Consider the following 22,715-nt stretch of genomic DNA (forward strand, 5'->3'; position numbering starts at 1 on the left):
ATTAACGGAAAAATAAAAAAGTCATGGCTCTGGGAAGAAGGGGAGAAGAAAACAAAAACGCAAAAATGGAAAACCCAAGGTGGTAAAGGGGTTAAAAATAAAAAGGAAATAACTTCTCCTTTGTGTGAATAATCTAATGTTTACGTATATATTATTTATAGGTGAAATCAGTTTGCCTACTCTGAACATGAAAACAGCTTCTCCTCTGTGTGACTTCTAAGATGTCTGACAAGATGGTATTTTCTTGTAAAACATTTCTCACATTCTGAACATGGGTATGGCTTCTCTCCTGTGTGAATTCTCTGATGCTTATGAAAAGCTGAATTATTTGTAAAACATTTCCCACATTCCAAACATGAAAATGGCTTTTCCCCTGTATGATTTCTCTGATGTATAACAAGACTTGATTTCTCTGTAAAACATTTCCCACATATGGAACACGAAAATGGCTTCTCTCCTGTGTGAATCCTTTGATGTGTAATAAGATGTGATTTCTCTGTGAAACATTTCTTACAATCTGAACAAGAGAATAACTCATCCCCTGTGTGCCTTTTCCGATGTCTAACCAGACTTGATTTCTCTGTAAAACATTTTCCACATTCTGAGCATGAAATTGGCTTCTCACCTGTGTGTCTTTTCTGATGTCTAACAAGCCCTGATTTTTCTGTAAAACATTTTCCACATTCTGAGCATGAAAATAACATCTCGCCTGTGTGTCTTTTTTGATGTTTTAAAAAACTTGATTTATCTGTAAAACATTTCCCACATTCAGAACATGAAAATGGCTTCTCCCCTGTGTGTATTCTCTGATGTGCTATAAGAGTTGCTTTTGCAATAAAACGATTTCCACATTCAGAGCATGAAAATGGCTTCTCCCCTGTATGAGTTCTCTCATGTGTGATGAGATGCTTTTTCTGTGTAAAACATTTCCCACATTCTAAACATGAAAATGGCTTCTCCCCTGTGTGAGTTCTCTGATGTCTTACAAGAGCTGATTTCTGTCTAAAACTTTCCCCACATTCTGAACATGAAAATGGCTTCTCCCCGGTGTGTATCCTCAGATGTCTATCAAGCGTTGATTTCACTGCAAAACATTTTTCACATTCTGAACATGAAAATGGCTTCTCCCCTGTGTGAATTCTTTGATGGTTAGCTAGATCAGATTTCGTAGAACAAAATTTCCCACATTCTGAACAAGAATAAGCCTTCACTCTTGTGAGAGCTCTTTGAAGTTCATCATCCCTTCTGATATTTCTGTTTTGATTAACAGGCTGTGAAGAATTAGTAGATAGAAGCTGTTGAAATGGATCAGAAGATAGATGTTTGCTTTGAAGAGCTGGATGTGTATCTGGGATAATGACATGCTTTTCATCTGTATTTGGTGTGAAACCAAAATCATCTGCTTTAAAATCTGAAAATATCAGATGTCCCTCTGATCTTCTGGTTAAGTCATCTGCAAAGAATAAGAGTGAATGTATTATTTTTCAATTACACTGACTTGAACTTATATTAATAATTATAATATTTATATATTTTATAATATTTCTATAGAAATTATAGTAAAATTAATCAACTGATTAAGGCAGTTGTGGAAACAGTTAAAGGGGTTATCCAGGACTATTTTATTTTTTACTGTAGGCCTAAAAACTAACAGTTAGGTAGTTGATAACTACCTGAATGTTCTACCCAGTGCCGCTGCTGCAGGCGATTCTATGGCTTCAAGTCAGCAAAGCAGCTCTTTCTCTTCTGGGTTGCTTTGCTGACGACGGGTGTAGCCGGCTGTCAATCAGCATAGAGTTGGCAGTAACTCCCAGTCAACAGAGCAGAGTGGAAGAGAAGCCGCTGCTCTGTTGATATGAGATCAGTAGAAGCCGCAGAATTGCTGGCAGGACCAGTCATTGACTGCTCTGTAGCCGCATAGATCGGCGCTGGGCACAATAGACAGGTATGTAGCAACTACCTGCCTTTTATCTCTTTGGCCCAATGGGCAGCACAGTGGCTCAGTGGTTAGCACTGCAGCCTTGCAGCACTAAGGTCCTGGGTTCAAATGCCACCAAGGACAACATCTGCAAGGAGTTTGTATGTTCTCCCTGTGTTTGCGTGGGTTTCCTCCAGTTTCCTCCCACAATCCAAAGACATACTGATAGGGAATTTAGATAGTGAGCCCAATGGCTCATTATCAGCACTATCCCAATGGGGACAGTGCCAATAATGTATGTAAAGCGCTGTGGAATTAATGGCACTATATATGTGAGTAAAATAAATAAATAAAAGTAAAAAAAAATTGTCCCTGATAACCTCTTTGAAGTCAAAGCATGAAATAATAGATTATGATATTAGGCCACCAGATTTGTGTTCTTATCATTTTGCTAAGGAAGCCAGCTATGTCATAGGTTCATGTTTTAGTTTACCTGTCACCAAACTTTTGTGAAGTATTAATTATTTCTTTATATTTAGTGAAATATCCAGCGGAAACATATAAAGGTCAACCTACAAAAAATCCTCAAAACCATCCACCACATTCACTTTCCATATAACAACTATGGAACTGACAAACAATGATGGAGAAAGTGTTAATGTAACAATATAAATGCATTAATTTATTGTATAAATAAATCTATTAATTATTTAATACATAAATGAAATAAATTATTAATTAATAATTTTTTAATTCTTGACACATATGGCAACAGATAAAGCATGTAAATGAGATACTAGTGACAACAAGACTCCTATCAGAACAGTATGTTCAAAATGCAGATTAACTGTTTAAGTAGACAGACAGTTTTTGTTTTTTTTACCTCCTCGTCTTCTAAAAGGCATAACTTTTTATATACTTTCTTCGATATAGCCATATGCGGGCTTGTTATTTTTGTGGAACGAGTTGTAATTTTGAATGACACCATAAACTTTACCAAATGGAGAAAAAATCCAAGTGCAATGAAATGGTGAAAAAAAAACAATCAATATCTCCATTATTTTTTAAATTTGGTTTTTACAGCGTTCACTATGCGGTAAAAAATACCCTGGCAGTATAATTTTCCATATTAGCACGATTACAACAATTTCAAACTTACAAATAACATTTTTTTCAGAAAATTGTAAAAAATGGATTGTGTCGCCATTTTTTTTTCTTGTGACGGACATCTCTGAGGGCTTGTTTTTTGCATGGCAAACTGACATTTTATTGGTATAATTTTTGAGTCGACAATGCCACTGATTCGTCAAGACTGACAATTTTCTTGCCGATCTTGATGAGGGGACGTGCGTCAGAGTCAGACGCTCCTGATTTGCCTCTTTATGAATCTGGCGCGTTTACAAAGTGGCGTCAGCCTCCGTGCGCTACGCCAGAAATCTTACTCTGGTCAAGGACTGGAGTGAGATTTCTGGCATACGGACCACAGTTCACATCATTAATTAAACGACTTGTGGCAGCACGCCCCATCACGCCCCGACTCTGTCCATTTCAGCTGGGAGAAAAAGGATTGAGAACACTAAAAGTCGCAAACTGTTTGCACAACTTCGAGTTCAACCAACATTTTTTGACTTTTCAAAAATTTTACGACATTTTTTGGGGTGTAAAAGCTTTTATGAATCAGGGCCAAGATGTTTTGATCACATTTGATTACGGCAACTGAAAAATTAGATCTAACATTTAGATTTTTTTCTGCTTTGCCATGTTTAACATAGGGGTTAAATAATTTTGTTTTTTGATAGATTGTACTTTTATGGACTCGCCAATATTTTTTTCTATTCATTTTTATGCTCAGAAAAGTGATGTGACTCAAACTTTTATATGTATTCTAATTCTTTTTCCAAATGTTTTTCCAAATTTTTTCTTAGCCCTCTTAGGGGACATGAACATGCAATCGCTTGATCACTTGGACTGTACACTGCAGTACCACATTATTGCAGCATATAGGGAAAATTATGGTTTCCAATGAAGCCCTGATTTTTTTCTGTGTGGAAAAAAAGCGCCATTTCAGTTTGGCAATTTAAAACTTTGCCATTTATGCGTCAAATATTCTTACCAATAAAATCTGCATTAAAACTCTGTGTAATATATCCTGATATTAATCAACATATAATCATACCATCCACTCACTGAGAAGAATCTGTGACTTCTCTTCATTTAGTGATTATTACTCACCTGGGTAGTCATCTGTAGGAATCTCCTCTTTACACTGCTCATCACTCCACACATATGTCTCTGTAGTATTAATATGGGGCAGATCTTTACCCTGAAACAAATATTTTACAAGTCACAGAGAGATGGAGAAGTCACAAGAAGAAGAGCAAAGATCAAAAATTATCATGACGACCACAAATGATGTGGACAGCAGTAGTTATCACATAGCTGCAGGTCTCCTGTATAAATCCAATCTGTCGGCTCCTAATTGTGACCAGCAGTCTCCATAACCAGACAATTAATTGTGAGAAGATCCAGACAACATCTAATGTCTATGATCAGCTTTATCCTGTACGCTCCACCAGGTATAAAGCATACATTTAATGGCCATTTTATGAGGGAGACAATCATAGGAGAGATCTCATGACACCTTCTATCTACCTGATTATCCTGAGGAACATTGGGATTTTCTTGTTTACAGTCCTGTGGATGAAGAGGACGGGGACATCTCTCTGGTGTTGTCCTCTTACTGGATAGAACTGGAGGAAACACATAAAGGGACTGAATTCATTCTTTACATACAGATAATTATAGGCCGTGTGTATTTAGTCCTGTCTATTACCTGGTGATGTAAGGGGCTGGGGAACCTCCATCATGACGTCCTTATACAGATCTTTGTGTCCTTCTAAATACTCCCACTCCTCCATGGAGAAATAGACAGTGACATCCTGACACCTTATAGGAACCTGACACATAAAATGATACCGTCATCCCCCAGATCCCTTCATAGCGTTACTGTATAATGTCCCAGCATTCCCAGCAGAGTCACCTCTCCAGTCAGCAGCTCAATCATCTTGTAGGTGAGTTCTAGGAGCTTTTGGTCATTGATGTCCTCATGTATCAGGGGGTGAGGTAGAGGCTCTGTGATTGGGCTCAGGGGTCTTCTACATCCCTCAGACACAGGGTCCTGACAGCGCTCACTAGAGGTCTTCTTCACTACTGTGTAATCCTGGTTATGGAGAGACACATTAATAAATCTCACTACAGACATTTCCAGAGTCCTCACCTCTCCAGTTCTGTCCATCTGTTATGCCCATACAGATGTGTGATGTAATGTGACATCCAAGGCTGAGGAGTTGGAGTCGTAGCCCATTTTGGTGGAGTCTGAATAAAATGGACCAACTCCAACTCCTAAAATATATAATAAATTGGGTACAGTAGTTCAATGCAGTTTGTGGGGAATATTTTTTCATAAGAATTTGGGAAAGTTATGAAATGTCCTATAAATGTCTGTCCTATTCCTGATCTAAGGGTCTAGACTTTTAGCTGAGATGAATCTGTGCTACAGTAAATTTATCACTTAAACATGAGCCATGTATGAGGGAGTTGGAGTCGGTGTTATGGAAATTGAGGACTCGGAGGTTTGGCTTATCGACTCCACAGCCCTGGTGACACCATCAGAATCTCTCACCTCTCCAGTAATCCGGAAGAGGATCTCTAGGGTGAGGTGTAATATCCTCTCCGCCATCTTGTCCCTGTCCCTATCCATCCTTGATGGTCAATCAGGAAAATTCTCTTATATAGAAGATCTCCACTGAGAGGATCCAATATTGTAGGGACCTGAATTTGGAGATGAGCAGATGTAACATTATAAAGAATCCCATTTTTGTCACATACAGAGATTAATTACATAATATCTCCAACCCAACACCAAAAACACAAAAAAAAATACATAGCTCCAAACCGTTCCAGATCCAGTGGGACTGTCCCGATTTGAGCAACTAGTCCTATTGTTCTGGGAGGTTAGGGCTGTGTCCCAGCTTTCACATGTCCGTGCAATTTGGTCCGGTATCCAATCGCGATGCATGGACTGGCCGTGGCTCCCCCGACCTGAGCATGACAACTTCATATATTTCTATGAAGCTCTCAAACTCGGGTTGGGAGAGCCAGGGCCAGTCCGTGCATTGCAATCAAACTTCGGACTGAATTTCACAGACATGTGGAAGAGCCCTAACTCTGAGGACTGAAGGACTATGGAGGACTATGTGGGGCCCATTATTCTATATGGAGGACTATGTGGGGCCCATTATACTGTATGGAGGACTATGTGGGGTCCATTAAACTGTATACTGGTTGGCCCTCGACTTTGTCCAAGTTTTTCATTTTGGCCCTCTGTGTGTTTAAGTTTGACATCCCTGCTCTACAGGATGCCAGCTTAAGGGACCACGACCCCAGCTGGAGGAATACAGATCTGCTTCATTGACCCTCACTGAACCCATGGAGACATTCGGAATAAGCCAGGTTGAGACAATCAGGTCACCTGGCCCCATGGAAACATTCGTATAAGCCAGGTTGGGACAATTAGGTGACCTGGCCACACACCTCAATGGACTGTCAGCTTCCTAAGCTTGTCGTTACCTCCTCTCTTTGGGTGCCTGCCAAAAGCGGAGTGACTATGGTGGGGGTAGTCGGCCCTGGAAGTTGCGAAATTGCAGCTGCTCTAATCCTGGCAAGCCAGTGGAAGGGTGAGACTCTGTCTTTTGCACCATCTTGTGTATTTGCTGGGACTATTCTATATGTTATTGTCTGTTGGTGATTCAATAAAGTATTGACACACTGTTTTACCCTCACCCTGTATTGTCTGAGTAGTATTCTGCTCTTGGGAAAGGAGAGCGGGTGTTCAGTGGGATGAGCCCTTGTCCATGCGGTCTTTCTAAAGACAGCCAGGCCAGCAGAAGAGAGCACCCACTGACCCTCGTGTCTCCACACAAGAGTAAGCAGGCTTATTGGCTGTACAATGCTCCTCTGCAAAATTAAATTTGCAAAGTCTCCCTTTCAGAGAGAAAAAGGACTAGAACTCTAGTGCCACTTAATTAAATGAACGCTCTTTATCTGGGCGCACTGGGATTTGAACCCACAACCTGTATCACTGTAGATAGTAGCAAAGCTATAAGCCACAACCTCCACCGATAAGTATAGGAGAATTTTCTATACTTGAATGTGCCCTGTAGGTTCAAAAATCACAGGTAGATTGTAGTGATACATTTCTATGTCCCTGTATTCTAGAAGGAAAATAAAAGAAAAATGTATTTCTTCCTAAAAAATGTAAAAAAAAACAACAATTGCATAAATGTAGTTTTTAATGCGCTTTTCAAAAAAATAAATAAAAATAAACTTCACAAATCAGCAAATAACAGACTTATTTATGTCCCTCTTATCGTAACAGCCCAAACAACACAACGATCAGATTATTTACCGAGATAGGTAAATGGCGTAAAAAATAATGAGATTGATTTTTTTCTCTCCATTAAACCAATAAAATGAAATGCTGAGGCCTTGTTCACATGTAGCATAAATGCTGTGGTTTTCTTCTACTGCTTTTTTATGCACTTGTTCTGCAGGTGTCTGCACCACACAACACAATAAGAATCTTCTCTGATTATTGCGTGTTTGCAGAGTTTCTTTTATGTGTTTTCCCTCGTATTTGATGCCTTATTTGTGCACATGTGAAGTAGAGTTCTTAATTAGTGATGAGCGAGCGTGTTCGTTTAACCCTTTCACCGAGCGCGCTCAGGTGCTTTCCTAGAATATTCGGCGTGCTCGTATATTAAGTTCGACTCCCTACATCTGCATGATTTATGATGTGGCGCCCCTGCGGGTTCAGTCGCCACAGAGGTACTGCATCTCACCCAGAGGTGTGGTATCTCACTCTCAGGTAAGGAAGGAGTACTGCCCGGGACCCTAACACCTGCATCCAACACTACACTACTCCAGACAGGCAGAAGGGGCAAGATGCGTCGCTCTCCTGCTGAGCCCTGTCCCTGGCTGGAGTGGGGGGAACTAAAGTAGGGGGGAACCATGTAGTGGGTGTGGGTGGAGGAAGTAGTTCAGGGGAACTCAGTAAGAAGCAATATAAAGGAGAGGGTGGAACATTCTACAGAGAGTCTGAGAGGAAGCCTGAGTCAGAGGAAGAGTTGGGAGCAGGAGCTCTGCTCAGGGGAAGTGCGGGTCTGAGTGAGGAGGCACAGGAGAAGGAGAGGAGGAAGGAACGGGAGCAGAGAGAAGGCGCCAGGAGTAAAGAAGAAAGGATCCCAGGTGTACGGGCAGTGCTGGAGGCCACCCGAATCAACCAGGCGGTGGAGGGACCGGGTCGCAGAGGGGACCGGCCCCTAACTAGTGAGAATTACCACGTTGAACTAGGTAACTGGAGGGTGCAGCATTTCAGGTGATGTAGCCAAAAGCCACGTCTAACTCACCGAAAAGGTGGCCATAGAGGACCCAGGGGACAGAGAAGACGTCGCCCGACAAGGTCCGCGGTCACTGGATTGGGACACTGGGTGTGAGGTGCAGGGTGTTAGAACCCTCCTGTTAGCTTTTTTTCTATTTTGTGGTCACGTGACCTGCTGCCTATTTATTCCAGCTTCGCCCTTCTGGCTTTGCTGGACTTCAGTGTTACTTTGACTCTTAACCTAGCCAGGTGCTTTGTACGTATCTCTATAGTTAGCTTGGTCCTTGGACCTCTAAGTATTTTTGTCTGTTTGTCTTTTTGCTCTGCTACAACTTCTGCTAGGAGGTGTCCAATTTTGTCCCAGTCCTTAGTACTTTTAGGGACCCCTCCCTTATATCTATAGGTCTGCGTTCAGACTAGCTGAGGACGAAGGCGGGTCTGTTCACAAGGAACAGGTTGCCCGCTACATCGTAGGGAATCAGCTTAGTCCTATTGTAGGGACAGTTTTCCTATCTTTCCTTAGTTCTTGTAGCAGATCATAACAGTAAGTCCAGCCCAAAATAAAAAAAAAATCCTAAGGAAAGAGATCCGGAGATCAGTATGGTGTCTGTTCATGAATTGGCTCAACGCCTGCAGGGATTGTCTCTTGAGGTGGCCGAGCTCCAGCAACACGTGAGTAGCGGTCCTGGAGCGCATTTTGTTGAATAGAAGGTAGGACTGCCTGATTTTTTTTATGGTAAACAACAACATTTTTTTTCCTTTAAAAATGCTTGTTTATTATATTTTCGTTTGAGACCCAGGTCCTCTGGGAATGAATCACAGCGCATTGGGTTTATCATGTCACTTTTGCGCAAGGAACCACAGCGATGGGCCTTTTCTCTCCAACCTAATGATCCGTGTTTTAGATCAGTGGAAGATTTTTTTTCTGCTATGGGGTTGTTGTATGACGATCCTGATCGAGTCTCTTCTGCTGAGACACAACTGAGATGTTTAAAGCAGGGGTCAGGTGATGTTGAAAATTATTGTACACACTTCAGAAGGTGGTCTTCTGAAGTGAGATGGAATAATTTGGCGTTAAAATGTTTGTTTCTTGCTGGTTTAAGTGAAAGGGTTAAGGATCTGCTGATTGCTTTCCCTGCACCTGGAACCTTGCAAGAAGCCATGCAATTAGCCATAAGGGTGGACAGGAGACTGTGTGCCAGGGTTAATGAGGAGAAAACTCCTGCTATGGCAGCTCCTAGTCATCAGAGGGTCTGCTCGGATGACGGAGAACCGATGGAGATTGGGGCGATGTCACTTTGCTCTCAGGAAAAAGACCGCAAGTTTTCCAAGGGATTGTGTTTTTATTGTGGTAAATCTGACCATTTTGTTAAGAACTGTGAGCTTCTGTTAAACAAAGAAAAAAAAAAAGGTCAGTTACGCCCGTATTGCTTGTTTAAACTCTAAGGCAGTATTTCTTTCAGGGAGTACCTCATTGCAGGAGGAGTTGATTGAATTTCAGGTATTTGTGGATTGTGGTTCTACACTGAATGTGACTGATAAGGGATTTTTGGAAAAACTTAAATTGGAACCCAAACCTTTGTCATCTCCTATTTCTGTGGTTGCTGTTGATAACACTCCTTTGAAATGTGTTACTCACAAGGTTTTTGAATTTCCCCTCACTATTAATGGTATTCACCAAGAGAATTTGGATTTAGTGGTATTAAATAATTTACCTTCTCCAGTAGTTTTAGGTTTGCCTTGGTTAAAACTGCACAATCCTTTACTGGACTGGTCTACTAATGAGATTAAATCTTGGAGTCCTAAGTGTTATGATAAATGTTGTAACGGTTGCTTTGCTGCTGTGGAAAGAGTGGAATTACCTGTACCTATTCAGGATTTTTGGAAGGTTTTTTCAGAGGAGGAGTCGCAAATTCTACCTCCTCATAGGGACTATGATTGTACCATTGAGTTTGTTCCTGGAGCTACTCTTCCCAAGAGTCGCTTATTTAATCTTGCTATCCCTGAAAGAAAGGCCTTGGAGGAATACATACAGACGAGCTTGGCTGCTGGTCACATTAGACCTTCTAAGTCACCTGTGGCTGTTGGATTTTTTTTTGTAAAAAAAAAGGACGGCGGTTTACGTCCATGTCTGGACTTTCGCAAAATTAATAAAATTACCGTACGCAATTCCTACCCACTGCCGTTAATTCCTGACTTGTTTAACCAGTTAGTGGGGGCCAAGTGGTTCTCTAAAATTGATCACCGGGGGGCATACAATTTGTTGCGAATGAAGGAGGGTGATGAATGGAAGACTGCTTTTAACACCCCGGTGGGTCATTTTGAGAATCTGGTATGCCTTTTGTTCTTACCAATGCACCAGCGTTTTTTCAGAACCTTATTAATGACATTCTGAGACCTTTGATTGGTAAGAATGTGGTGGTGTATTTGGATGACATTTTGATTTATTCGCCAGATCTGGGGTCTCATTGGCAGAGAGTACGTGAGGTATTGCAGTTATTAAGTGACAATTCACTTTTTGCTAAGCTGGAGAAATGCGAGTTCGCTGTGCAGAGAATTAGTTTTTTGGGCTACATTATCTCCAGCGAGGGCTTTGAGATGCACCCGGTGAAGGTTCAGGCTGTGCAAGAATGGCCTAGGCCTATTGGTTTAAAATCGATACAGAGATTTTGGGGTTTCGCCAATTATTACAGAAAATTCATTAAGAATTTTTCTATAATTGTTAAGCAGCTGACCTATCTCACCAGGAAAGGTGTGAATACGGTCCAGTGAAGTACTGAGACCATTGAAGCTTTTGTGTATCTCAAGGAGAGGTTCAGTTCTGCCCCCATCCTTATGCAGCCTGATGAGACCAAGCCTTTTTTGGTCGAGGTTGATGCTTCTTCGGTGGGGGTCGGTGCGGTTTTGTCTCAGGAGAACAAGGATGGGGTTCATCCCTGTGCTTTTTTTCGAAAAAAAATTCTGAAACCGAACTTAATTACGATGTTGGTAATCGGGAATTTCTGGCTATCAAACTTGCATTTCAACATTGGCGTCATTTCTTGGAAGGTGCTAAATTTCCCATTCAGGTTTTCACTGATCATAAGAATCTGATCTATCTAGATGCTGCCAAGCGCTTGAATGCCTGTCAGGCTAGGTGGGCTCTTTTTATTTCGCGGTTTAATTTTTCTGTTACTTACATCCCGGGTACTAAGAATGTTAAAGCTGATGCTTTATCTCGCAGCTTTTCTCCCATGGTTGGTACCGAGGAGGAGGAGAGCATTTTATAGGAAGGTGTTGTGATAGCAGCTTTGGACTCCGTTTTGGAAGATGGGATTCTGAAAGCCCAGGAGGATGCCCCATCTAACACTCCCCATGGGAGGTTGTTTGTACCTAGAACCTTTAGGAGAGAGTTGTTTGTGGAGTATCATGAGTCTCGGTTGGCAGGTCATCCAGGAATTTCTGAGACTAAGAGACTGGTAGGTCGCAGTTTTTGGTGGCCTGGGTGGCAGAAGGAAATCATTAAATGGGTGCGTCAATGTACGGTGTGTGCTAGATCAAAGGCTTTACATGCTCCTGCTGCGGGGTTGCTTTGCCCTCTGGAGGTTCCTAGTGCACCTTGGACGCATCTTGCATTGGATTTTATTACTGACCTTCGTGTGTCCGAGGGTTTCACTGTCATCTGGGTGGTCGTGGACCGTTTTAGCAAGATGTGTCACTTGGTTCCTTTCATTTAACTACCCTGCGCTAAGACACTCGCTAAGGCTTTTGTCAAGGAAATTGTCAGACTCCATGGCGTTCCCACCGACATTGTTTCTGATAGGGGACCTCGGTTTGTGGCTTGTTTTTGGCGTGCTTTTTGTGACAGGTTGGGAGTCCATTTGTCATTTTCATCTGAGTATCATCCTGAGTCTAATCGACAGACAGAAAGAAAGAACCAGGATGTTGAGCAGTTTTTGCGTTGTTTTGTGGCAGACAATCAAGAGGGGTGGTCTGAGTTTCTGCCACTTGTGGAATTTGATCTTAACAACCATACATCCTCTTCTGCTGGGTGTTCTCCGTTTTTTTGTTGTACTGGGAGACATCCATCGTTTGGTTCGTTCTCCAAATTGGTGTCGGCTGTGCCAGAGGAGGAGAATTTTTCCTGTGATTTGGAGAGAGTTTGGACTGATGTACGTTGTAACCTTCAAGAGGCTAACAAAAAGTCTAAGAAGTATTTTAACAGGAAACGTCAAGAGGTTTTGTTTAAGGTTGGTGGCATGGTTTGGTTGTCCTCAAAGAATCTGCGGTTGAGGATTCCTTCTAAGAAATTGGGTCCGAAGTTTGTGGGACCATTTAAGGTGCTTCAGGTTGTTAACCAGTCTGCTGTTAGGTTGGAGGCTCCCTCCTCCTGGAAGATTAATCCGGTGTTTCATGTTTCCTTGTTGAAAAAAGCTGATGTATCGGATAGGGATGCCACTGTCACAGTTTCTCCGGTGGTGGAAGACGGTGAATATGAAATTTCTCGTATCCTGAATTCCAGAAGGCATAGAGGGAGATTGCAGTATCTCGTCGCTTGAAAAGGTTTCGGTCCTGAGGATAACTCCTGGGTAAGGGCAGATGATGTCTCTGCTCCTAGACTTATCAGAACGTTTCACAGGAGGTTTCCTGATAGGCCTGGGCCTGGAGGATCCGGAGGATCCTCATAGAAGAGGGGGTACTGTTAGAACCCTCCTGTTAGTTTTTTTTCTATTTTGTGGTCACGTGACCTGCTGCCTATTTATTCCAGCTCCGCCCTTCTGGCTTTGCTGGACTTCAGTGTTACTTTGACTCTTAATCTAGCCAGGTGCTTTGTACCTATCTCTATAGTTAGCTTGGTCCTTGGACCTCTAAGTATTTTTGTCTGTTTGTCTTTTTGCTCCGCTACAATTTCTGCTAGGAGGTGTCCAATTTTGTCCCAGTCCTTAGTACTTTTAGGGACCCCTCCCTTATATCTATAGGTCTGCGTTCAGACTAGCTGAGGACGAAGGCGGGTCTGTTCACAAGGAACAGGTTGCCCGCTGCATCGTAGGGAATCAGCTTAGTCCTATTGTAGGGACAGTTTTCCTATCTTTCCTTAGTTCTTGTAGCAGATCATAACACAGGGAGGCGGCCAGACAGAACACACAGAAGGGGGTCCCGTTATGTACTCCGGAGGTACCTGAGGGTTTGCTGAACCCCTCCCTAAGTAAGCACAGGACGACGTGGGAAGTTATGATCTGCAGTTGTAACCAGGAGCAAAGTGAGAACTGTGAGTAAATCCGGAAGACTGCACCCCACTGTCTATGTGAATTATTACTGCTGCGCCATCATCCCCAGCACTACACTGCACAGCAACATCTACAACATCTACACTGCCCTGGAGCTAAGCTCTACCTGTGGAGAGCTAAACCAACTCTGCTGCATTAACAACAGCTCCACAGGACCTGCTCCGCAGCGGCGGCTCCCTTTTGCCGCATACCACAGGTGGCATCACGAACTTTATATAAGAACTTTAATTCCCCTGTAAATATCCCCTTTTATTGACCGCCCTGGTTCACCGCCACTGTGACATCCCCCAGCATCGACTGGCCCGGCTACCGAGTACCCCACAGCCAAGGGGGTGCTTCAATGACTGTTGGGACAGCCTCAACACATGTGAGGATTCCCTAACAAATAGGCAATATCTGCATGTGTTGATGCTAACACTCATAAATCATGCAGAAGCAGGGAGTCGAACATAATACATGAGCACGCCGAAGAAACTCGGAAAACACCCGAGCGTGCTCGGCAAAAGGGTTAAATGAGCACGCTCGCTCATCACTTTCCTTAATGCTTTTTTAGTAGTACAGAGAAGCTTTCGTTCAATGTCATCTGTGTGACGTGACTCACAGTCGCACCAGCCCTGGCTAATCAAAAGTTGCATCGAGGGCACCAGATGGTAAGAGATTTATGGGCTTCCAGTCGGTAGCAACTACAGACCTGGACGCTGGACCGGAGTCCCGTGAATCAATCTGTTCATCTCAAGTCGCAACTGTCCCGGATACAGTGGGACAGTCCCGGATACAGTGGGACAGTTCCGGATACAGCGGACAGTCCCGGATATGGGTCTATGCCCTGCAGTCTCGGGCGTCTGCTGAATGCCCCTCACTGCCCTCATCCCCCTCCGACATCTCCTCCTGCCGGGGGAGAGAGAAGTGGTAAATAGTTGTGATTCTAGGTGCTGTGGCCAAAATTTGAAGCGCACCCACAATATATGTCCGTTTCCATTCTGTAAAAGTTGGAAGGTATGAAAAGAATCTAAAACATGTAATTATGTGACAACGTCAAAACGATCTCAGCACTGAAGGAGTTAATGTCCCCTGCGCCCAGTAATGGGGAATCTCCACATACCTCCACCTGCAGAGCTGCCACCACATATATGGCTGTTCTGTGCACACAGGACCTGTGATGAGGTCACAGGAGGGGAGGAGTCAGGGGTCACATGCAGAGGAGGAGCCATTGTAGAATTTGCAGGAAGTGGCTGCATGTAAGAGAAGAAGCTGGAGAAGATGTGATAGGTAATGAGGGAGCAGGAGGTGTATGATAGAGGGGAACATGGGACCGGGTCCTTTAGCCCAGGGTTCCCCAGCTCCAGTCCTCAAGGCCCACCAACAGGTCATGTTTTCAGGATTTCCTTAGTATTGCTGAGGTGATGGAATTATCAGCTGTGAAATACTAAGGAAATCCTGAAACCATGCATGACCTGTTGGTGGGCCTTGAGGACTGGAGCTGGGGAACACTGCTTTAGCCCACTAGGATTTAGCCGTCCTGATCTCTCTGGATGTTCCCGGCACTTTATAACTTTGTGTTTTGTTTTTATGAAATATTTAATAAAGATTCAGATATTTTAGATTTTTCTTTTACATTTGTTCTGTGTTTTTGGTGTTGGATTGGAGAAATTCTGTGATAAATCTGTGTATGTGACTATAATGTGATTGTGTGTTATACCGGGGGCAGGACGGGGCCATGACTGGATGTAGTGATCATGTGAAGCCGGTAACAGCTCCGGAGATTTCTTACATGGGATCTTTATGATGTTACATCATCATCTTCTCCCCATTCAGGTCCCTACAATATCGGATCCTCTCAGTGGAGATCTTCTATATAAGAGAATTCTCCTGATTGACCATCAAGGATGGATAGAGACAGGGACAAGATGGTGGAGAGGATATTACACCTCACCCTAGAGATCCTCCTCCGGCTTACTGGAGAGGTGAGAGATTCTGATGACGTCACATTACATCATTCTTATCTATGGGAATAACAGATGGACAGAACTGGAGAGGTGAGGACTCTGGAAATGTCTGTAGTGAGATTTATTAATGTGTCTCTCCATAACCAGGATTACACAGTAGTGAAGAAGACCTCTAGTGACCGCTGTCAGGACCCTGTGTCTGAGGGATGGGGAAGACCCCTGAGCCCAATCACGAGGCCTCCACCTGACCCCCTGATACATGAGGACATCAATGACCAGAAGATCCTAGAACTCACCTACAAGATGATTGAGCTGCTGACTGGAGAGGTGACACTGCTGGGAATGCTGGGACATTATACAGTAACGCTATGAAGGGATCGGGGGGGTGACGATATCATTGTATGTGTCAGGTTCCTGTAAGGTGTCAGGATGTCACCATCTTTTTTACCATGGAGGAGTGGGAGTATTTAGAAGGACACAAAGATCTGTACAAGGACGTCATGATGGAGGTTCCCCAGCCCCTCACATCACCAGGTAATAGACAGGACTAAATACACGACCTATAATTATCTGTATTTAAAGAATTAATTCAGTCCCTGTATGTGTTTCCTCCAGTTCTATCCAGTAAGAGGACAACACCAGAGAGATGTCACCGTCCTCTTCTTCCACAGGACTGTAAACAAGAAAATCCCAATGTTCCTCAGGATCATCAGGTAGATAGAGAGAAGGTGTCATGAGATCTCCCCTATGATGTGTACATGGCTGTGAAGGTCTTGGGTTCAGTCTTGTTTTATCCATCGGTATTATACTCTGAATGGACAATTTATTAGCGACACCAACACTTTCTCAATTGCGAAGTTAGAGCAGAAATTAGACCTGTGATCTCAGAGTGCAGCATAAAATGAAGTGATCACTTTTCAGTGTGAGTGGGAAGCAGGGCCGGCTCCAGGTTTTTCTGGGCCCCGGGCGAAAGTGTCTCAGTGGGCCCCTTTAACACATACCACGATTCATGATGCAGAGATACGGCGGAGAATATATATATATATATATATATATATATATATATATATATATATATATATATATATAGTACAATGCAAAGATTTCACTTCTTACATTACATGAGTGATATCTATTGTAAATTCCACAATAGCTCAGAAACCGGCGAATCGCTCCATACAGTATACTGGCCCCCATATAACGCTCCATACAGAATACTGGCCCCCATATAACGCTTCATACGGAATACTGGCCCCCATATAAGGCCCCATACGGAATACTGGCCCCCATATAAGGCCCCATAAGGAATACTGGCCCCCATATAAGGCCCCATACGGAATACTGGCCCCCATATAAGGCCCCATACGGAATACTGGCCCCCATATAAGGCTCCATGCGGAATACTGACCCCCATATAAGGCTCCATACGGAATACTGGCCCCCATATAAGGCTCCATACAGAATACTGGCCCCCATATAAGGCTCCATACGGAATACTGGCCCCCATATAAGGCTCCATACGGAATACTGGCCCCCATATAAGGCTCCATACGGAATACTGGCCCCCATATAAGGCTCCATACGGAATACTGGCCCCCATATAAGGCTCCATACGGAATACTGGCCCCCATATAAGGCCCCATATGGAATACTGGCCCCCATATAAGGCTCCATACGGAATACTGGCCCCCATATAAGGCCCCATACGGAATACTGGCCCCCATATAAGGCTCCATACGGAATACTGGCCTCCATATAAGGCTCCATACGGAATACTGGCCCCCATATAAGGCTCCATACGGAATACTGGCCCCCACATAAGGCTCCATACAGAATACTGGCCTCCATATAAGGCTCCATACGTAATACTGGCCCCCATATAAGGCTCCATACGGAATACTGGCCCCCATATAACGCTCCATACAGGATACTGGCCCCCATATAACGCTCCATACAGGATACTGGTCCCCTTATAAAACTCCATACAGGATACTGGCCCCCATATAACGCTCCATACAGGATACCGGTCCCCTTACAACGCTCCATACAGGATACTGGCCCCCATATAATGCTGCATGCAGGCTGTTACCCCCCACATAATGCCCCATACAGGCTGCCCCCCCCCCCCTTATAGTGCTCCATGCAGGCTGTTCCCCCCCACATAATGCACTATGCAGGCTGCCCCCCCTTTATAATGCCCCATGCAGGCTGTTACCCCCCACATAATGCCCCATACAGGCTGCCCCCCCCTTATAATGCTCCATGCAGGCTGTTCCCCCCCACATAATGCACTATGCAGACTGCCCCCCCCCTTTATAATGCCCCATGCAGGCTGTTCCCCACCTTATAATGCCCCATGCAGGATGTCCCCCCCTCTCTTTATAATGCCCCATGCAGGATGCCCCCCCCCTCTCTTTATAATGCTCCATGGAGGATGCCACCCCCCCCCTTCTCTTTATACTGCTCCATGCAGGATGTCACCCCCTCTCTTTATAATGCCCCATGCAGGATGCCCCCCCTCTCTTTATAATGCTCCATGGAGGATGCCACCCCCCCTTCTCTTTATACTGCTCCATGGAGGATGCCACCCCCCCCCCTTCTCTTTATAATGCCCCATGCAGGATGTCACCCCCCCCCTCTTTATAATGCCCCATGCAGGATGTCCCCCCCTCTCTTTATAATGCCCCATGCAGGATGCCCCCCCCCCCCGCTCTCTTTATAATGCTCCATGGAGGATGCCCCCCCCTTCTCTTTATACTGCCCCATGCCTCCATACATTAAAAAAAAAAAAATCAAATACTCACCTCCCTCCTCCTCACCTGCTGCCGCTGCTCGGGTCCGAACTCCAGCGTTGTCGGCGTCTTCCCAGCTCAGCGCTCACTGTGACGGCTCAGGGGAGGGCGCGGTGTAAAGACGTCACCGCGCCCTCTGACCTGAAACGTCACAGGGAGCGCAGAGCAGGAAGACAGCGGATCTGCGGAGGCACGGGGAGAGGTAAGTATCCAGCTGCCGGGGCCCTGAGCAAGTGGCGGAGAAGGGTGGGCGCTGACACCGCTCTCCTCCGCCCATAGCCCAGCGGGGTGCGCGACCGCCAGTGGGCCCCTCTGCCTGCTCAGGGCTCCGGCATTTGCCCGGGTGCGCCGGGTGCTGACGCCGGCCCTGGTGGGAAGATTGGGTGATCTGAGCGAGGTAGGGTCAGGCCCATAGTTTGAAAAACTGATGAGGTTTTTATGTCAAGAATATAGTGAGAATGTTGTGATTGAGAAAAAAAATCCAATGAATGGTGATCATGTGAACATGAACAACATGTTTAGGAAGATATCAATAATTGTTGTGAAGAACAGGTGATGCTGGTGTCTAATGTGCCTTAATTCTCTCATCGTTCCTTGACAAAGAAGGGCAATAACAGGAGAAAACCAATTCAAGTGCCATTAATGTCTGAGAGAAATGAAAAATAAAACTTCACTGGGCGAAAGAGAGAAAAAATGATTTAACTGAACAGTTGAAAACATTTCCTGGTCAGAAGAATCCAGGTTTCTTTTGCACCATGCTGTTGGGAAAGTCAGAATGTGCCAAAAGCTGCATGAATTCACAGGCCCGTTCTATTAAGTGTCAATATTTCAGTCTGGTGGAGGTAGAGTAATGGTGCAGAGAATGTTATATGTCATCCTGAGTCCTGTTATATTTGTGGATTGATTGTTTGACACTAGGGCTTTCCTAAGCATTTTGGCCAATCAAGTTCACCGTTTCTGGCCACCTTCTTCTTTTATGGATTTCCTGACCTTCATATTCCTCAGACATTAATCCTATAGAGCAGTGATGGCGAACGTTTTAGAGACCGAGTGCCCAAACTGCAATCCAAAACCCACTTATTTATCGCCAAGTGTCAACACGGCAAATTAACCTGAATACTGAGGTTTTAATTTAGAAAAACAACTCATACGGAGAGCAGGCGAGGGCAGCATAGAGCAGCCATAGGAAGGAGCAGGTGTATGAGACTGCAGAAATAAAGAATGTGCTCACCCCCATCTTGGTATAGGCCCCAATCCATGTATATATGTCTGCCCTCCCCCAATCCATGTATATATGCTGCCTCCCCCAATCCATGTATATATGCTCCTTCCCCCAATCCATGTATATATGCTCCTTCCCCCAATCCATGTTTATATGCTGCCTTCCCCCCAATCCATGTATATATGCTCCTTCCCCCAATACATGTATATATGCTGCCTTCCCCCCAATCCATGTATATGACGCACCCCCTGGGCCATATTCTTTAGGGGAATACCCGGAGCCGGATCAGATGGGGGTTGTAGTCTCCGAGTGGCTGTGACCCGGTCCGTGCCCAGGGTGTCAAACTCAGAGTATGTGGCAGTCCTACAGATGTTATAAAGTTCTTTATGTCGACTACGCCACCCGTTGTATTGCGGTCACTACGGCCGCCGCTGCAGCAGGGTCCGCTGAGGCTGATGGTGTTGGTGCAGCTTTAGATGGTATAACCCCCAACGGGAGGGGTATGGCCTCAGGGGGTCAGGTGCAGAGGATGGGGGTTGTGGTGGTGCAGCATAGATGGTAATTAAAGACAGAGTCGGGTTGTGCAGTTTAGGGTATTTACTTACTGCTGATGTTCCGGTCACTCCAGCTTCAAGTGACCACCCGAGCCGTGCTGCGTCCACCAGGTCCTGGATTCAGCCAACCCCCAAGCAAGTCCGGAGCGTGACCCTGAGCCCTCCTTCCTGTCCTGTCTTCTGGCCGTCCCCACCAGGGATCCACCTAGGTCCAGCTCCCTCGGGCCTTCTGTTGGGAAACCCTTGGCCTTGGGTTCCCTGACCCTACACGTGGTTTGCCTTCAGGGTGGATATGGTGGGTGGCCGTGGCAGATCCTGCCCACGGCCTCCGGTCTCTGGCTGAGGTGTGCTTGAGCCCCCACCGGTTTGGGATCCGGTACCCTTTTGCCAACTCTTCACCCTAGGATTGTATATGGGTTCTCAGAGTTCCTGCTTGTTTTCTCTGGGTCCTTCTGACTCTCCCCTCTCACTCTCTCTGGGCCTGGGGCTGCTCTGCTCCTCTTCCTCTGGCTTCTCTGCAAAGACTGACTGACTGACCCCTCTGCAAAGACTGACCCTGATCTTAGATGGTGCCCACCTTAAATACTCCCTCTATGTGTGAGCTCAGGTGACCAGCACCCAATGAGCTCCTATCTTTACCCAGGCTGCTCCCCCTATCTGCCCCTACACTACTTGGGATGTACCACCCCCCTCCCACTCCAGCCAGGAACAGACTCGGTCGTACCTGCACATTTCTAAGTGGGAGTACCGTTGGTCTGCTCCTCGGAAATGGGATGTGTGTAGTGCATGCAGCTGACTGAGCTCAGTTCCACACTCCATCCTTACCCGGGAGTGGAATATCACACCTCTGGGTTGAGGTGCAATACCCCTGTAGCAGCCGAATCCTCAGGGTGCTACATTCCCCCCTGGTAAATCACAGCACGTCCTCGGGCTGTAAGATATAAAACATCCACAAACATACAATTTTTTTTTTTTTCATAAACATATAAAACATATAAAACAACATATATTAGCAGCAATAAACTTTTCATATTAACATTCTCGTAGACTTCTCTTGTCTCTGGTTCCTCCTCCGGACACTGTGCAACGTGTGCCCGGGAAAAGTGCAACAGTTTCTCTAGAAAAATGGTTTTCCTATAAAACCGGTAGGGGGCGCTTTAGGAAGCGCAACTATATACAAGGGATATGGCCGCTCTCAGTCCTCGGCCAGGTATTAGGGAGGAATGACCGCTCTCAGTCCTCGGTCAGTGGGATTTAAGGGATAAACGGGTAAACAGTTCACACTTGCTGGTCCCAACGGGGACTATATTATCAGCAACAGTTTCTTTGGTACCCCTACGGGTAACTATATACAGCTTCTACTCTGCCGTACTCAACGACGACGTCCTCCTGCTCTTTTTTTGCGGTTACCTTTAGCTTCAGACCCGTCCGGGTCCTCTTGTTCTTCTTCCTCACACCGCAGCTCTTCCTCCGTCAGGCGATGCACATGGAGGGCGTAGGGTCCTTTGGCACACTTGTGCCGGGTGAAGGTGACCTCGTCCCCTATATACAGGTCACGACCTCTGTGTCCCTCCGGTAGGTGGGACTCAACGTCTCTCCTGGTCACGAAGACGTGCCTGGGGTGCGGTGATCTCGGATGAAGCCCCACCCGTGCTGCATATTAAACTTGATCACAGTCCCGGTGGAAGGGGGACCATGGGCTGCACGGGGACTCCTCCTGGCCCGGCTCTTCTGCTCCGCGCTCCTTATCTGGGCTTGTTGTTCCCGGACCCGCCTCTCTCTCCGCTCCCTCTCAAAGACCTCGAGCTGCTGCCGGCAGCACTCTGCACGCTCCGCTGCAGCTGCCCGGGTCTCCTGAGTGAACCCCATGAGATCTTCTCCGGTGGGGTCCCACTCAAACTGCGCTTCTGCCAGCGGGGGCGAGATCCTCTTTACGGGCTTTGGAGCCGGGATCAGGGGTTCATCTAGGGGTCTCTCTTTCCGGAGTCGGGGATGGTGAAACTCCGGTGGCCAAATAAAGGGCTGCCCATCCGGGCACGTATGTTGGGCAAACAGATCTTCTCCCAGATGCGGCACTCTTGGTTTTATGGGCGCGGTGGTGGTGGCGCCCGGGTTGCCCAGGCCTTGCGGCCAGGCCTGGGGCACCTGGAAAGTGAAGGGCACCGTAAGGACGGCGGCGCCCTGGGCTACTTGGCCCTGCGACCAGGCCGGTGGCTCCGCGGAGGTAGGGGGCGCTGTTGGTATTGCGGCGCCCGGGGGTACTAGGCCTTGCGACCAGGCTGGTGGTACTTCCTGCTTGGTCACGCTCGGGGTCGAGGCGTATGACGTCACAGGGGTCGCGGCTGCGGCTTCCGGTTGAGGCCTAGTCTGTGGCGGTGACGTTGCGGTTACGGGCACGGCAGGGGGTACCTCGGGCTCTGCGACGGGGAGCTGGGGCAGGTGCGCGGTTTCCCGGTTTGGGGTAGAGACGTCCCCTTTACCTGCCTCCTTTCGTTCGGCTCCCTTCTCGGCGCCGTCTCCGGCCTTCAGTCCTCCTGCGCCATCCTCAGAGGCGGTCTGTCTCCTCGTCTCGGGTGG

The 22,715-nt window shown here is 45.8% G+C and overlaps 2 protein-coding genes across 2 annotated transcripts in view; one reads left to right on the forward strand and one right to left on the reverse strand.

The window, feature by feature from the left end:
* The window catches only part of LOC141271447 (uncharacterized), a 139,222-nt gene extending 124,447 nt beyond the window's left edge, over nt 1-14,775 (reverse strand). Inside the window, exons 1-7 of the mRNA XM_073681520.1 lie at nt 14,727-14,775; nt 5,601-5,749; nt 4,959-5,138; nt 4,752-4,875; nt 4,571-4,668; nt 4,151-4,241; nt 179-1,453 (exon numbers count right to left, since the gene is read on the reverse strand). Of these exons, the coding sequence (XP_073537621.1) occupies nt 179-1,453; nt 4,151-4,241; nt 4,571-4,668; nt 4,752-4,875; nt 4,959-5,138; nt 5,601-5,678 (1,846 nt within the window). The 5' untranslated portion in view covers nt 5,679-5,749; nt 14,727-14,775. The remainder of the gene's footprint in view (nt 1-178; nt 1,454-4,150; nt 4,242-4,570; nt 4,669-4,751; nt 4,876-4,958; nt 5,139-5,600; nt 5,750-14,726) is intronic.
* Nucleotides 14,776-14,800: 25 nt separating this feature from the next.
* Nucleotides 14,801-22,715, forward strand: part of LOC141271984 (uncharacterized) — a 42,126-nt gene continuing 34,211 nt past the window's right edge. The window contains exons 1-5 of the mRNA XM_073682244.1: nt 14,801-14,893; nt 15,440-15,588; nt 15,718-15,897; nt 15,981-16,104; nt 16,186-16,283. Of these exons, the coding sequence (XP_073538345.1) occupies nt 15,511-15,588; nt 15,718-15,897; nt 15,981-16,104; nt 16,186-16,283 (480 nt within the window). The 5' untranslated portion in view covers nt 14,801-14,893; nt 15,440-15,510. The remainder of the gene's footprint in view (nt 14,894-15,439; nt 15,589-15,717; nt 15,898-15,980; nt 16,105-16,185; nt 16,284-22,715) is intronic.

This window comes from Phyllobates terribilis, unplaced genomic scaffold (assembly GCF_046119375.1).
Source record: "Phyllobates terribilis strain yellow unplaced genomic scaffold, ASM4611937v1 Scaffold_5__5_contigs__length_657084704, whole genome shotgun sequence".
NCBI classification, from domain to species: Eukaryota; Metazoa; Chordata; class Amphibia; order Anura; family Dendrobatidae; genus Phyllobates; species Phyllobates terribilis.